Consider the following 17,127-nt stretch of genomic DNA (forward strand, 5'->3'; position numbering starts at 1 on the left):
AGAACCCGACGCTCAGGTGGCAGAAGAGGACCAAGTGCGGGAGAGTAGCCTCCCACCTCTGGCCATCCGACACCGTGGGGCATCACGGTCCTGGCTGGGTAGATCGCAGAACGCGGCAGCTGTCCAGACCGGACAAAGGGGTGCAACCGCGTCAGAGCCCTGTAAAGGTGCTGACGAGTGGTGTACAACTCGTGGCGAAGAGCTCTGTTAGCTCGGTCCAGCCCATCAGCATGCAGAACCAGGCGCTGATGGTGGAACGGCTCTCGGGTGACGGTGGAGTAGGCGGCAGTGTAGTATCCCTCCGCACCAACGTCAGATGCGATAGGAATGTGCCTGAAAGGGGAAGTGTCCAATGCCTGATACTCTCCACGAAGACGTGTCAGAGCAGCATGAGCCGCATCGTGGACTGCCATCTCGATGGTCACTCCAACACCATGAGCGGTGTGCAGCACGGTAGTGGACTCATACTCCCGAGAGTAGAGGTGGACGATGGCACGGTACTGCTCCTGGTTAAAGTCCTGGTACTCCTCGTAGACGGTGTACTCAGGGTGCCAGCGATAACCCAGATAGGTCATCATATCAGCTAGCACAGCAGGTGATCCTGAGGCACCAATGGCCGCAGTGTGGCGCACGACCTGCCTCGCGGGTTCCATCTGAAAACAAAGATGTTTCAATGGAGTCAAATGACAACATGGGCACTATTCAAAATGCTATCCTACAGAATAACTATGGCTTATCCAACTTCGGGGTGAACGTGGTAACGGGATCCTAATGTTAGAGTTAGTAAATTCGTTTAACCCGAGTAGAAAAGAGTTCAGAGTCCCAGAGCAAAGGTCGAGGAGTAAAAGATCCTAGTACCACCCGATGGCGACGTGGGCCCGTAAGGCACACAGCCAAGTTAGTAAAAGTTTTTGTAATGTCTAGACTCGACTTCGGCCAAGGAGTGTGGAAGGGGGATTCCTACAGGCAGTCGGCTCTGATACCAACTTGTGACGCCCCCGATTCAATCGTACACTAATCATGCACGCAAATGTGTACGATCAAGATCAGGGACTCACGGGAAGATATCACAACACAACTCTACAAATAAAATAAGTCATACAAGCATCATAATACAAGCCAGGGGCCTCGAGGGCTCGAATACAAGTGCTCGATCATAGACGAGTCAGCGGAAGCAACAATATCTGAGTACAGACATAAGTTAAACAAGTTTGCCTTAAGAAGGCTAGCACAAACTGGGATACAGATCGAAAGAGGCGCAGGCCTCCTGCCTGGGATCCTCCTAACTACTCCAGGTCGTCGTCAGCGGGCAGCACGTAGTAGTAGGCACCTCCGGTGTAGTAGGGGTCGTCGTCGACGGTGGCGTCTGGCTCCTGGACTCCAGCATCTGGTTGCGACAACCAGAAAGAAGGAAAGGGGAAAAAGGGGGAGAAAGCAACCGTGAGTACTCATCCAAAGTACTCGCAAGCAAGGAACTACACTACATATGCATGGGTATATGTGTAAGGAGGCCATATCAGTGGACTGAACTGCAGAATGCCAGAATAAGAGGGGGATAGCTAGTCCTGTCGAAGACTACGCTTCTGGTCACCTTCGTCTTGCATCAAGTATAAGAGAGTAGATTGAAGTCCTCCAAGTAGCATCTCCCAATAACATCTCATAGCATAATCCTACCCGGCGATCCCCTCCTCATATCCCTGAGGTAGAGCGACCACCGGTTGTATCTGGCACTTGGAAGGGTGTGTTTTATTAAGTATCCGGTTCTAGTTGTCATAAGGTCAAGGTACAACTCCAAGTCGTCCTGTTACCGAAGATCACGGCTATTCGAATAGATTAAACTTCCCTGCAGGGGTGCACCACATAGCCCAACACGCTCGATCCCATTTGGCCGGACACACTTTCCTGGGTCATGCCCGGCCTCGGAAGATCAACACGTCGCAGCCCCACCTAGGCTCAACAGAGAGGCCAGCACGCCGGTCTAAACCTAAGCGCACAGGGGTCTGGGCCCATCGCCCATAGCACACCTGCACGTTGCGTACGCGGCCGAAAGCAGAACTAGCCCCCTTAATACAAGAGCAGGCTTACGTTCCAATCCGGCGCGCGCCGCTCCGTCGCTGACGTCTGAAGTGCTTCGGCTGATACCACGACGTCGGGATACCCATAACTACTCCCACGTAGATGGTTAGTGCGTATAGGCTCGTAGCCAGACTCAGATCAAATACCAAGATCTCGTTAAGCGTGTTAAGTATCCGCGAACGCCGAACAGGGCCAGGCCCACCTGTCTCCTAGGTGGTCTCAACCTGCCCTGCCGCTCCGCCACAAAGATCCACACAGAGGGCCGTCGGGACAAAGGTCCTTTCAGCCCCCAATCCGTGAATCACTCGCGGGTACTCTTCGAGCTGACCCGACTTTAGTCACCATCTGTATAGTATGTATGTATGTATAGTATATACCCGTGATCACCTCCCGAGTGATCACGGCCCATATTATAGCAAGGCAGACTGACACGAAGGTAGGGCCAACAATGATAAACTAGCATCCTATACTAAGTATTTAGGATTGCAGGTAAGGTATCAACAGGTGTAGCAACAATGTCAGGCTATGCATCAGAATAGGATCAACGGAAAGCAGTAACATGCTACACTACTCTAATGCAAGCAGTATAGAGAAGAATAGGCGATATCTGGTGATCAAGGGGGGGGCTTGCCTGGTTGCTCTGGCAAGAGAGAGGGGTCGTCAACTCCGTAGTCGAACTGGGCAGCAGCAGCGTCGGTCTCGTAGTCTACCGGAGAGAAGAGGGGGAAGAAACAATGAATACCAAGTAAACAGATGCATATCGATGCATGACATGTCAAGAAGCGATGCTAGGCGTGCCCTAACGTGGTATAAGGTGGTACTGGTTAAGGGGGGAAATCATCCGGGAAAGTATTCCCGGTGTTTCGCGTTTTCGGACAGATGAACCGGAGGGGGAAAGTTGCGTGTTGGTATGTTAGAGGTGTGTGGTGGACGAACGGACTGCGTATCCGGATCGTCTCGTCGTTCTGAGCAACTTTCATGTTGAAAATATTTTAATCCGAGTTACGGATTAAAAGATATGATTTTTAAAAGATTTTAACAATTTTGGAATTTAATTATTTATTTAATTAATTCGAAAAAAATGTATTTATGACGTCAGCATGATGTCATGCTGACGTCAGCAGTCAACAGGGGTTGACTGAGTCAACCCTGACATGTGGGTCCAGTGGGACCCACCTGTCATTCTCTATTTAAATTAATTAGGGTTTAGGTTAATCTAATTACTAGTTAATTAATTTAATTAAACTGGATTAATTAACTTAATTAATTAATTAATTAATTAATAATTTTATTAAATCATTTTAATTTTATTAATTTATTTATTATTTTTATTTATTTTATTATTTATTATTTATTTATTTATATTATTATTATTATTATTATTATTATTATTATTATTATTATTTTCTTTTTTTTTAATGTTCTGGGGCGAGGGCCCCGTTTGTCATAGGCACAGAGGCCTTGCGGGTCGGGCGCGGGTGCGGGCACGCGCCCATCAGGGCCACCAGGGGGGCGCCGGCGATAGCAGGGCACGGCGAGGCCGGCCGCCGGAGGCGACAGCGGTGAGGCCACGGCGGGACGGCGCCAGGGCGCGGTCGGTGGTGCCCGTGCACGTGGCCGAGGCGACCAGGGGGAAAAGGGCGCGGCGGCCGCGGCAGGGGAGCCGCACAGGGGGAGCGGGGAGGGGCCGGGGGTGGGACGGCGGCGTGGCCGCGGGTGGCCGGAGCCGGGGCGGAGCCGGCGACGGGGCTCTGGGCGCGGCGTCGTTCGGGAGGGGGGAGAGGGGAGCGACGGGGGGGAAAGAGCTCACGGGGAGGGGCGCGTAGGGTCTAGGAGGCGGGCGCGGTGAAGCTTGGAGGCGACCGGCGAGGAGGGAGTCGGGGAGGCGGCCGCCGGCGTCGGGGAGGGGGGGAGGGTCCGGTGACGAAGAGGGCGGCGGTGGTGGAGACGACGGCGTCCGAGGAGAGCGCGGCGACGGCGGTTCGGCGTCGATGAGGAAGCGAGGCGGAGGCGACGGGGTCCTCAGGCGGGGGGGGGGGGGGGGCGAGGCCAGGGGGGCGAGAAGGCGACGGCGATCCGGGGCGGTGGCGAGGGCCTCCTCCCTCGATCCCGATCCAGGTCGGGGAGAGGGGGAGATATTTTGGGGGGGGGGTTGTGGGGGTGTCGGTGGAGTGGGCGGGGGTGGTGTAGTGGATAAGGTGGGGGGGGGGAGTGGCCGGCTGGGCCCTGGTGGTGGCCCAGTTGGCCTGTGGTCAGTTGGGCCGAAGCCCAGGGGGTTTCTTTTCTCTTTTTTTTTTGTATTGTTTTTCTGTTTTCTTTTTATTTATTTTCTTTTATGTTTTAATCAATTTAAAATATCTAGTCATTTTATAAAAATGTGTTTGTTGCATCATAATTATCCTTGTAATATTCGTCAACCACCGAACAATTTTATTTTAAATTTTGAAAACTTTTATTGTTTTCATCAATTTGAATTTTGAATTTGAACGGTTTCGAATTATTTCGAGGATAGCAACAGTAATCGGGATGACGTGCCATGATTAGCGTGGGATTACTGTAGCAAGATTATCCGGGCGTTACAGGTGGCGGCGGGGCGGTTTCGTCCTCCCCTTCGCATAGGCCCTCCCGCCCCCAGCAACCCCTCCGCCGCCATCGCGCCCCCGCGCCGTTGCCGCCGGCGGGCGGCCGGTGTCGTCGCGTCGCGCCTGAGGATGGGGCCGGCAGGGTGGCTTCGCCCCCTTCGCGCTAGAGCTCCTCCCCAACCTCGCCGCCCCCAGATCTGATCTGGCGTGCCGCGGGCTCCCCTCCCCTCCAACTGCTGCTCTGTTCGTCCTGCCTGTCCGGCGTGGCGGCGCGGCCGTTCCCGTCGTGTACCTCCCTCGTCCGCCTCTTGCCCCCCTGCTCGCGCAGCTTCTCTTGCTGCCGTTCGCTGGGTTGTGTGAGGGCTCGCGTGGAGGTGATGGGCTGGCCAAGGTTCGGTCTTGCCCCGTTGCAGACCGCCCTCCGTCTCCCACGGCGCCTCCTCTGAGTTACTGTGACGGCCTCTGCCCGTGTGTGGTCAAGGTGTGTTTTGGGCAGCGCGTTGAAGCTTCGTGGCGGGTCCTTGCCGACGCCTGGTCCGGTCCTGGCGGCCACTGACCTGGGTTCTCCAGCGTCCATGGCCTGTCGGCGTCCTTACCGGCGCGATTTTGGCCCGGACACTCCGGTCGCTGCGTCCCCTTCCAGCGTCACCGGTTTGCCGGCGTTCTGGCGGCTTCGCTTCCGGCAACTTGGATCTGCGCTCCCTTTCGGCTCCAGCTTGCCGGTGGCGTGGGTCGCCATCATATCCTCCACGCCGGCTTTCTACCGCTCTGCCTTCCCGACCCCATCCACACTCACGGCAGGTCGTTTCCAAAGCTTGTGTTCTTTCGGCAGCAGGTGCAGCCCCATCATCTCCCTTCCGGGATGGCAGTCGACCGGCGGATTGTCTTCCTCATCTTCGGATTTTGATCTGGCGGCTATGGGATTACTCGGACTCAGGCCAGGCGAAATCCATGCTCGGCTTGCCGATGCTGGCAGCGGCGACACTTGCAAGTGCCGTTTCCCTTCCTGAAGGCGCTGCCATGGCCTTCATCCGTGTCCCTCTTCGAGCATTGGGGGAAACCCTAGGTCCGGTTCTTCGGATCGGATGGCGGCGACGTCATGACGTTGCACCCCTTCTTGAAGGCGCTATCTTGTTTGCTCGCGGTGTCCCCGATGTTGGATTTGAAGATGTTTGCCTCTCTGTTTAGGACTAGTGGGTTTAGTTGTGTCATTTCCCCCTGTTCGGGCTGAGCACCCCTTGTCTCTCTGCTCCGGATGCCATGATCATGCCTCCTTGCGTTCATGTCATGTGTTGTATCCTCTATTGTACTCATTCACTTTCTTCTATCAATGAAAAGATACGCAAGCTTTGCGTATTCGCGAAAAAAAAGTCTGCTTCCCCAACCTAACTAAGTTCAAAGGAACAGCCGAACTAATCTAATGAGAAAACACAAGTACAAGGAATTAGACACACGCACCATAGCACAAGCCAGCAGCTAAGCACACAGGAGACAGGATAGAGCAAGCAGCCAAGCACGAGCGCGACGGAATCGTACCTCACTGTTGATGGTGTTGGGCGGCGATGGCGGGAAAGACTTGAGTCACTCGAGGCAGCAGTGTGACGAGTCGACAAGACGAAGAGGCGATTCCAGGCAGCGGTGGAGACGGTGGCGGTGGCGCTCCTAAGTGTCCCTTGATCCCCAATCCCTGCTGCAGCCGAACGGAGTGCAAGAGAGGAAGGTTAGGATTCGTGGTTCTGGGTTATCGAGCCTCGCTCGCCGTGTCCTACCGTGTCACGACCGTGTCCCCAGCTACATCGGCATTTTTCCTTTTTCTTTTTAAATCAGCCTCGATGAAGAAGAGCCGCGTGCACCGGTGACCCCGAACATAAATCTCGTCGCAGTTGAAGCAAAATCCCTGACAAGTGGAGTGAGGCACCGAACCTGCTGTGGCGAGGTTGGCTATGGAGTGGTCGACGGCAGAATAAGTGCTAGTGGCATTGGCGGGGAAGGTATTGTAGTTGCATTGACCGCAGGAAGATCGCAGGGGCGCAAGGGCCCTGTAGGACTAGAAGGCTGGTGTGTTGATGTTGTTGGAAATGCCCCTGCTCATAGGCCTTGGCGAAGGAGATGGCAGTGTGGAGGTTAGATGGCCGCTGAAGCTCGACGTCAGTGTGAAGACCATCGAGCAGCCCTGTTGTGTACAGAAACCGTTGTTGGGTGTAAATGGCTCACTGTTGTGGGACATGTGCGCTAGAAACCTTCTGGTGTAGTCAGCAACTGAGGAAGTGAAAGATAGACGTGCCAACTCGTCAAAGGGATTGGTGCGGAGTGGCGGCCCAAACTGAATGTGCCAAGCTTCCTTGAACTGCTCCCATGTCCGCATGCTGAAATCACACTCGAGTTGTAAGTACCGAATCCGATCGCCATTGGTGAGGTGGTAGACTGCAGTCCATACCTTTTCAACCAAGAGGATCGACAGAACCATCGTACGTCTGAAAGTCGAGCTTGTGGAAGTACGTCTGAAAGTCGAGCTTGTGGAAACGAGTCACGACTGAACCAGAACCTGATCTAAGGTGTTGGCGGGTGATGCTGGTTGGCAGCGGTCGACACATGGTTGCAATGCGAGGGGAAGTACACGCTGGAAGGAAGGAAGGAAAGTGAGCAGGTCGTGGGGGTGGGCAATCTGCCTCTTAGGTAGAGGTCCACCGTCGAGGCGATGGTGATTCCCTCGCTGGATAAGGTGACACATAAGTGCTATGGTTGAGGGGAAGCACCAAGGGTGCCTCGTCGCTGGGGAGAAGGGTTTGCAGTGCAGAGGTTGCGTCATAGGTGGTTGCTGCAATGGTGGAATCTGATGGTGGGGGTAAGGCCTGTAGCTGTTATTCAAGTGTTGCACTAGCCCGACGAGGAGCATATGGTCCTATCTTCATTGGCATGTGAAAGCTGCCAATTGCTCGGTGATGATCTTCATCTACTCCATAGATGGCTCCGATACGAAAGTGGAAGAATCTGCTGACCTAATCCTAATTACTGAAAAGTATATAAAAGTAAACGATAATATTCTTTTCTGCTTTGTTGAGAGGGGTCGGCCCATATATTGTAGACAAGACTTGACCAACTAGGTGGTAAATCTATTGAAACTCTAATACGATCTCTAAATTGGCTGGACTCTTTCTAACAAAGATTTTTAATCAACTAAGACTCCATGTTTAATGGACTGGTCCACATAACATCTTTAGGGTACTGTGGTGGCGAACCTATCCACCTAATAAGTTACTCCCTCTGTAAAGAAATATAAGAGCGTTTAGATCACTAAATTAGTGATTTAAACACTCCTATATTTCTTTACAGATGATGTACTCCCTCCGTCCGGTGAAGAGTGTACATCTAGACATTTTAGGACAAATTATGGACTTGAATAAAAAATGCATTGAAAAGGTGCAAACCACCATCTCTCTCTTCTTTAATTACCCAACCCCCAATGAGCTAAGTGCATGTAGAAATTAAGAAAACCATGTGTAGATTGCTATTGGTCTTAATTACCGTGTGATGAGATAGAAGTGTTTTTTCCTACTTTAAAGTGCATTGGGAAGATAGAAGTACACTCTTTTGTGGACAAATTTTAAAGCTAGATGTACACTCTTCACCGGACGGAGGGAGTACCTAAGTTTGAAGCATGTGTGAACACATATTTTCTCTTCACGCTTGGCAAACACTCCCTCTGTTCGCAAATATAAGATGTTTTGCTTATTTTAATATGGACTGCTTGGACTAAAATGACTGAACTAGCACACTAAAACGTGTATATATCTATAGAGATACTAAGCTCCCATGATTTGAAGCCTTCTGGTGCTTCGTGGGTTGTAGGATCACTGGGACCCACATGTAAGAGGTTGTTTGTTGTTATTACTCTTTCTCTCTTTAATCTTTTACATATTTTAATTCATGGGAACTTATTAAGATTTGTGAACATTAAAAACCAATCTTTTTACATTTTTAGCTTCATCAATATTTATTACATTCACGAATATTTTTGAAGTTCAGGATCATTTTTGAAGTTTGTGATTTTTGTAAATTGAGAACTTATTTAATTTGCAAACATTTTTTGAAATCCATGAATATATTTTTAATTCGTGAACATTTTATAAAATTCATGGTTTTTTAAATTCACAATATTTTTTAAAATCCTTGAAATATTTTAATTAAATTAAATAAAAAAGATAATCATTTTTTCTGAGCTAGGAGTGGGGCGGGGAGAAAAAAGCTAATCGAGTGAGAGGAGTAGGGACTCAAGCTGAGCAAGCGAGAGCTCGTGTGGGCCGACCCATGTGGGTGTTATACCAGCAATTTCATGATTTTAGCGTGGAATATGAGCTCTCAAGAAACTCACACGACCACCAACGGCTGGCACCGAGACTGAAACATGTAAAGACACCACACACCAAACAACTTTATTCTCTTGTAGGAACATAATATCTCCAACAAGAACCCGACATGATATACAAATGAAAAAACGCCTTCAGAAAATAATTCAAACACAACTCAAAATAAATGAAATCCAAACAAAACAACTGACCGCAACAATCTACTAAATATAAATGAATTAATCCCATATGTGAAGCACGGCGCGGCAAAGCTCGTGTTAGCCTCTAGTACATTCGATTCATAAAAAAAGTTACTCCCTCTGATCCATTTTAGTTGTCACTGAAAACTACCTGCCACCTATGCTCCGCCATCCATTCCAAGTTTAGGGACCTAGGTTATAGTATCCCTATCAAAGAGCTGACGAAAGGGGATGAGCGGAAGAGGGGTGCTAGATACATCCGTTTGAGCGACAACCATAGTTACCGGATTTGCTGGGAGAGGCCTCGAACTCCAATCTAAATCGAACGGCCATCAGAGTTTGAATTCGGTCGGTTCAATCGAAAATTGGAGCCTGATTCGCCGAACCCTAATCGGTCAAGTTTTCTCCTCATTCGTCTCCTCCATCCACCAGAGCATGAGCGCGACGGGAGAGATAAGGCAGGGAGAGGGGAAGCGTATTACTAGGGAGACGTGCTAGAATAAGAAGAGAGGAGAGATGCGTGCCTGAAGCCACGAGATAGAAGATGTGTTTGTGTACCTGAAGCCAGCATATTAGGTTTCCATTCTGTAGTGGGCTCAATGGGCTGTTTTTTCGTTACGTACATGGATCAGATGTGGCCCACCTAGTGTGTACGTCTCCATATAAAAGAAAAATACACTTTATACTAGGGGCGGCGAATCGTAATTGTCGGGTTTGCGAACCCCTTCTACGATTCGCAAATCGGAGATGTGTACCCCATGTCGAATCCGATTCGATAGATATATATAGAGAATTTCGATTCGCAAATTTGAATTGCGAACCGAGCGAATTGCGAATCAAGTAACTATTGTGACAATTAATATGGATTAGAGTTAGTAGAACATCTTATATTTGTGAACGGGGAATAGATTGCATTTCCTACGTACCTTGTATAATAACTGAAAAATTTAATATCGGGGTCAAAATATTGTTACTTTTAGTTTTGTTCTTAGCTTAATGATTTAGATATTTTGTTCTACATTTCTTCATTGCATGTAAATTTATTAATGGAAGTTAAATAAAAGTTGTGCATTGCGTCGAAGTCTGTTTTGCCCTTTTAAATAAAAATTGGGCTTTGTGGTGGGATCTTTTGATGGGTGGGTCCCATTGGTAAGTGCCTAGGTAGCATGGGTCTTGGTTGGCAAGAAGGAAGCGCCAACCATGGCATGCTTAGCACCAACACAATACACGTGGCACATAACTCCCTCACGTATGTGTATAAGTGCCCCCCCCCCCCCCCCCCCCCCCCAAACACACGGTAAGAAAAAACCCACCAAACACTTAAACAATTTTCACAACTTCCAAAAAAAATCTAGCACATAAAAATAAAACATGTGCAACCCGAGGAACATAAGCTACACAGCGAAGCGCGCACTTCCCTTCTATCTAGTCCGGGCAGCGCTAAGTGCTGGCCGACCGGCTCTAGGGTTCGGTTGGTCGCATGCAGACCATTAGATTGGGCCCCCATAACCGTCCTATCTCCTACCCCATGTCATCCTATTTTCTTTCCCCACCGATTTGTCCCGAATCATAGGGAGGCATGCGCTAGTTTTTCTTCTCATCCACCTTCCACGTTGCTCGCCGCATCCACCTCGCACACTCCCGCAACTTGCCGCAGCTGCTGCTGCCCTCTAGTTGTCGTGTGCAGCTAATGCCGCAAGCAGGACCGCCGCTCCCGCATCTAGTGACGGTTGCAGCACATTCTTCAAGGGTTGCAAATGATTTTGCTGCAATGGTTGCAACTCTACTGCCGGTTGGTTTTGGTTCCAGCATGCGGGCACAGCGATAGCAGTGCCGTCGGTCCCAACTCCCATGCGCCGACGGTCGCCGGTACCATCCTCCCCCCGCCCCCGCCCTGTCGCAGCTCCAGTAGTCGGGGGTGACAGCAAAAATCTTACGGGTTCGGCTTTCCAAACGACGATTCCATCTCGCTGCAGTAACGGGTAATAAGTAATAACATCCCACGGTCACGAGTTCCCAGCTCGCCCGTGATCACCAGCTCCTCCGTCTTCAGTTGAAGCTTTTTATTACGTAGGTTCTAGCTTTCTAGGACGCCGGTCGTAGCATTTGGAGCTGCTGGTTGCAGCTTTGTGGCGCAAGGACGCGACTGGCGCAATTCCTGGCTAGTCGGCCTGGGAATTGTTTTGCTTCTAGTACTCTGTAGAGCTTAATTGGATCATGTATATTCATTTATTAGATCAACAAAGAAGTTTAATTGGTTGATCTGTCCATAGATATCATTAAGTATATAAGATAATTGTCAAAAGATTGTTTTTCAATCGGTGCATTGAGGATGAGTACACACCATTGTCTATATACAAAGCAAAATGAGTGAATGTAGAGAATATATATTACATTGTTTGTATTTTAAGTTGATTTTTCATTCTTAAGACAGCTCTAAGGAATGTTCTAATGTAAGGGCTGGCCTAGCCATATAGAAAATGTTCTTCAAATTTGGGTGCAAGCTGGAGAAGAGAAAATAAAATAAATTGGAAATATGAAGTCTTGGTCAAGAGAACTCTTAACAAACTTCAATTTGGATTGTAGGATAACTGTACATGTATTTTATTCTTAAAATATGGATACGAATATGCCATAATTAACTGGCATTCAGTTCCTGTTCGATCCAAATATTATTTTTATTTCTTTTATATCTTTTGTTATAAGTGGTTATTACACATATGTTCCTGAGTATAGTGTACTTTTTACCTAATAATGTGATTTAAGCTGTATAAACTACCATGGCTGTAAATAGTTGTGCGCAATATATAGTGAATTATTCTACCAAGAGTTTTGCATTCCACCTGGTGATTACTTTTACCTTGCCGCGCGTGTGTGTTCTGTTGTCACGTATTTAATGGCCAGGAGGGTGAGGATTGGATCTGAGGTAGTAGTCGTGGGTCGTAGAAGTGGTATGCATTGGTGCAGGAAGTCCTCTCGCATCCGATGAACACCATCTTGGTGCTGCGATCGGCATGCTTTTATAGTTGCAGCTTCACAGTCTTCACACGCGTCATGCACCCAAACGTCTGTAGATGTGATACATTCTGGTTACGCCTGTAGATGGCTTCATACGGAGTCTAACTGAATTTGGATATAGCAAGAAAACCTTCTTCGGGGTGAACTGTTCTAACATCCAAAGTTCCAAACTCTCATTCGGAATTAATGCTAACTAGGGACAAGTAGAGATAATACGTATCTCGATCTTCCTGGACTCCTGAAGCGGGTGGTGTTGTAGCTCTCCGCCCACGCAGATACCCACATGACATCTGGCATCTTGAGTCCACTTGAGGAGGCATGTTTAACACTAGGTGGCATCAATTGGTGCGTGTTGTCCTGGATCAAGTCTGAACATCCACATATTTTGCGTGCCGCTTCATGTTACGGATTGTACATTTGAGCAATTTGTTCCAAGAATTTTTCCAGGACAGCTTATACACATCAATGCCACATCATTTCAAATGTGGCGCCTGCGAGGTGTGCCTAAGATCTCAGTATGTGGTTCAGGTCTGTGTAGCTTGACACTTATCGAAAAGAACATAACCCTGTTTGCATCAAGCATGTATTCCTATAGAAAGTGTTAGAGCCACTTTAGGCACCCATCAGCACATATATGTATGCCTACGTAGGACTGTAACCCTGGTATGATCTTAAAACTAATTTTCTCCTAAACATTGGTGATGATATACGAGACTGACATTAACAAGTGTATCTACAGAAGAACATTTAGGATTTGTGAATTTTGCAGTGGGTGTAAAGTTTAAACGCATGGTCCATCACCCATATGCATACCTGCAACACCAATGTCATTTGTGTATAACACACTTGTGCTGAAATTTCTATGATCCAAAATTAATGAACATAATGAATTATATATATGCAGCAACTTTCCCGTCTAGGGTATTCCGCTTTCCTGATGATTTTTTCAAATTGGTATACATCTGGTAGATCTGATTTGTGCTGTTCAGTTTTTCGTTTATTTTTTGTACTCACAGTTATATGTATCTTATGGTTTCAAATAATGCTCTTCAATTCTGTAGGAAGCACTTGAAAGTCCAAACCTTTTTGAAGGACTGGATACTCACTCATCACAGAAACCTGAGGCCTCACAACATCACAGAGAAGAGAGAGAAAAGATATCTGAGAGAAGGAAGCAGGGGAAGATCAATAATATAAAGAAGAAGGCTGACACACAAAAGCACATGAACGGCAATAAAGCCGACAAAGTGGGGAAACTACGAGATTTGGAAAATTTTATCCCTGGGCATGGCATTTTAAAGTGCACAAAGCACACATCAGTGAAAATGGTCAAGGAGAAACATGGCAATTCAGAAGGCAAGGAAATAATAGAACTCTGCCGCAAATCAGTGAAACGTGTCAAATTCTCAGAAGCAGATGCTATACTTGAGCTACCAGAACAACAAAGTCTCTGCAAGATGTTTTCAGATGCTATGGCTTCTTCATCGTCGTCCTCGTCATCATCATCGTCATTCACGCCTACCGAATCAGACAAATGCATAACTGCAGAAAGTGGTAGTTCTCATATTCCCAAGGAAGCTTTCAGTAAAGCCAAAGAAGCAAATAAGAATTCAGATCATGAGGATTCTCCTGACAAATGCATAACTGCAGAAAGTGGTATTTCTCATATTCCCATGGAAGCTTTCACTAAGTCGAAAGAAGCAAATAAGAATTCAGATCATGAGGATTCTCCTGAGCCTGGTAACAGAGAGATGTTCGCTCCTTTGATTGATCTGAATATGGCGTTACCGGAATCTACTGAATTGGACCAAAGGTATGATTCATATTCAGAGGTGCCAAATCTGGAGCATACACATGAGGGAACTTTAAGTTCTGATGTCCAATTGCTTGATGGGAGAGAAAACCGGATGAATTTTAATGTTGTTTCACAGAGACTGGAAAGCGAACAATCTACTGCTGACTTGGAACGAACAACAAATTCAAGTTCGGCAGGCACATTTTTGCATGGTGAGGCGATAAAAGTTTCTGATGTAGATGCTGCTGGTCCTCCATTGAGCTTAACTGAACTTGCTGAGACTCGTCGTGGTTGCAGTAATGTTTCAGTAAAAGACACTATGACTATGAGTACGTCTCCTTTTGCATTGCCAGATCATACATTTCAGGATTCATTTCGGCAGCACCAGAGTTGGTTTTCCACCAGCAGCAAATTTTCTTCCTGCCCATCTCATGAATCTAATGTGTCGCACAGTAAGGAGTTCAATTTTCGTTCTGAGTTGAACATGCCGCATGAGAATGGACCATTGACAGGACAGACAGTTCGTTTGATGGGTAAAGATCTTCCAGTTTGCATGACCAGAGCTGAATTGTTTTCGGAGACTGCGCAGAGGCATACAGGCACTTTCACCAATGACTATCTCAACGCAAATGTGTTCTTGCCACAACCAGGACGGCCTTTTCTCTCTTTACAAGCTCAGAATTTCCCCAATGATACAGTAAATTCCACCAGTATAATTAATGCTTCAACATATCATGCAAGCGCAAGTCAGGCACGGTCTACACATGATTACAGCCACCCTTTCCCTGCAGCTAATGTACTGTCTGGAGATCAGTTGCCATATGAAAACAGGTTTGTTGATTTTTCAAACTCGCAGACCAATCGGCCTTTTCTATTGGGCTGCCCACCTCCTCCCAATCATGGCAGTGCAGCATTCCAACAGAATTCCCCGTCGCGCCGTTATTACTCTGATCCTATCACTAGAACAGAACCACCCACAGCACCACCTTTGCCTACAACCAGACAGCATGGCACACCATCTTCAGGTTTCCATGCCAATTTGCCTCAGCAACATGTTGTGCATTCAGCAAGCTCATCAGTGGGTTTTACATTCAACCATCCAGGCCATGTAGTTCAAGCACCTTCCAACAGCATAAGAGATGTGGCCCTTTCGGCCAGAAATACAGACAACAGAATGGGGAGCGCTGTTCTTGGCAATTCCAATGCTTCGCCTAGTGGTCGCTGTGTGCAGAAGAGATCAGGCCCAGTGAAGCTCACTCCTGGGGCGAAGCATGTACTGGTGCCAAGTGATAGCACAGGTGATGGCGATTCCGCGCCTGTGTACTCATGTGTTTCGTTCGCAAGTAGGAGTACAAATGCTGCATGTCCTCAGAACAGAGCATGATACCCTTTGTTGAACTTTTGCTTGGCTGCAGTTCCATGAATCTATAAAACATCGGGGCTGTTCTTATTTAATTTCATTCATTTAGTTGGATCCTTTTGAAAATGTTTGTTACATTTTTTTCTGCTTGTGATAGTTGTGATATTTCAAATGATTTGCTTCCTTCGTTAGTAATTATTTCCTCAGCTGAACCTGAATCCTTGGCTGGTGTAGCCTTAGACATGTACTATTTTATATTTCTGTATTGTTACTTTTGGTCTGGAAGCTAAATAGAAAATGTTACCTACATTTTGTATTTGCAACGTTCATTCTGAACAGAATAGGCCAGGAGCTCATTATATATTTTTGTCATGAAAACCCGTCAATTCTAAGTTGTCTGTAAATAATTATTCTTTCTGAGAAGACAATGTTGTTTCTGATACTGGTTGTCTTGTGCTGTGAAGTGAGAGTTATTGGCTCATTTTATGCCTTGTAGTATACCGTGACACCCACTTGAAACAAGGCTTCCGCCCTATTTTATAAAGGAGATCAAAATAAAATCGACATCTGAGGGTGTAGCGAAGATGTTGGCAACTAAGAGCATCTCCAGCAGATCCTGTATAACGCCGACCCGCAAAACGTGTTTACAGTTTGCGAAAAAACGGCTTTGCGGGCCGGTGCGGGCGGCCCAGAGTCAGACCCTGCAAAACGGACCCGTAAAAAAGAATATTCGCGGAATATCCTCTTTTACGGGTTGGCTTTGCGGGGTCTGCTCGGGTGCTGCTCCCGCCGGCCCGCAAATCCGAAATTTGCAATTCAATTTCACACATGAAAATGCATTTCTTTGCTTTTTCAACGGCATTGGATACATAGTACTTCACCAAATGTTTGCTAGAATAGTAACGCCAAAGAAAATAAGAACCAAAATTATGCATTTTAGAAGATATCCAGCTTTCATAACTGCTCCCACTAGTTGGACCAATATCTTCTCCATGCATTCGTTGTTGATCTGTGGATTCTTATTTTTGCATTATTCATTCTTCTTTTTTGGTTGTAAAGAAGTAGACGTTGCTTCTCCTCTACTTTTTTCTCTAATTGCACATGCAACTGCATCATTAGCTTCAATTCTACTAAGGAGTGCACGAACATCTATTAAGTTCCTTTCTATCAATAAATCAATGTATTCTCTTTCCCAAAACCACAATGAGCATCCATCTTCCTACACACATGACGATGTTCAAAATGAGCTATCGCAATTGAACTGAAGAATACAGTGACAAAGCCGAATGAAACAACACATACCCCGTCGTTTTCACATTTAAAGAACACCCATCCGGGGTGCTTCGGCGTGCCTGAAGTTAGCCGCAGCACTGTCCGCGTGCAGTCGTCGCACTGTATTAGCGACATCGGCGAGCCGCTGCGCAAGCGCCGAGCCCGGCGGACGGACGGCCGAATCCCTGCCGACAAACCGGCGGCGGCAGCTACAGGGCAAACCCGTACCTGCATGCGGCAATGGGGTTTTGTCAGGGCTGCGCAGGGTGCTCCCCGACCAATCCATGGCTTGGCGCAGCTACTGATTGCCGGAAAAGCCAAATCTGATCGCCTGCATCGAACGACGGTCGATCTTGTTAAAGTTGTGTCGAATATTATTGTACAAGGTAGGTTACAGTTGAACTTATAGTTGGACTGTGTGTAGGCAGGGTAGGAGTTGTGTCCTAATAGGACACTTGTATCCTAGGCCTCTCATATA

At 47.5% G+C, this 17,127-nt stretch overlaps 1 protein-coding gene across 2 annotated transcripts in view; it reads left to right on the forward strand.

The window, feature by feature from the left end:
• The window catches only part of LOC123069172 (uncharacterized), a 29,116-nt gene extending 13,423 nt beyond the window's left edge, over positions 1 to 15,693 (forward strand). For both annotated transcript variants that reach the window (XM_044491952.1, XM_044491953.1), the window contains one exon: positions 13,284 to 15,693. In XM_044491952.1, coding sequence (XP_044347887.1) covers positions 13,284 to 15,401 — 2,118 coding nt within the window. In that variant the 3' untranslated portion in view covers positions 15,402 to 15,693. The remainder of the gene's footprint in view (positions 1 to 13,283) is intronic.
• Positions 15,694 to 17,127: the final 1,434 nt, after the last annotated feature.

The sequence above is a fragment of the Triticum aestivum genome, chromosome 3B (genome assembly GCF_018294505.1).
Source record: "Triticum aestivum cultivar Chinese Spring chromosome 3B, IWGSC CS RefSeq v2.1, whole genome shotgun sequence".
Classification (NCBI taxonomy): Eukaryota; Viridiplantae; Streptophyta; class Magnoliopsida; order Poales; family Poaceae; genus Triticum; species Triticum aestivum.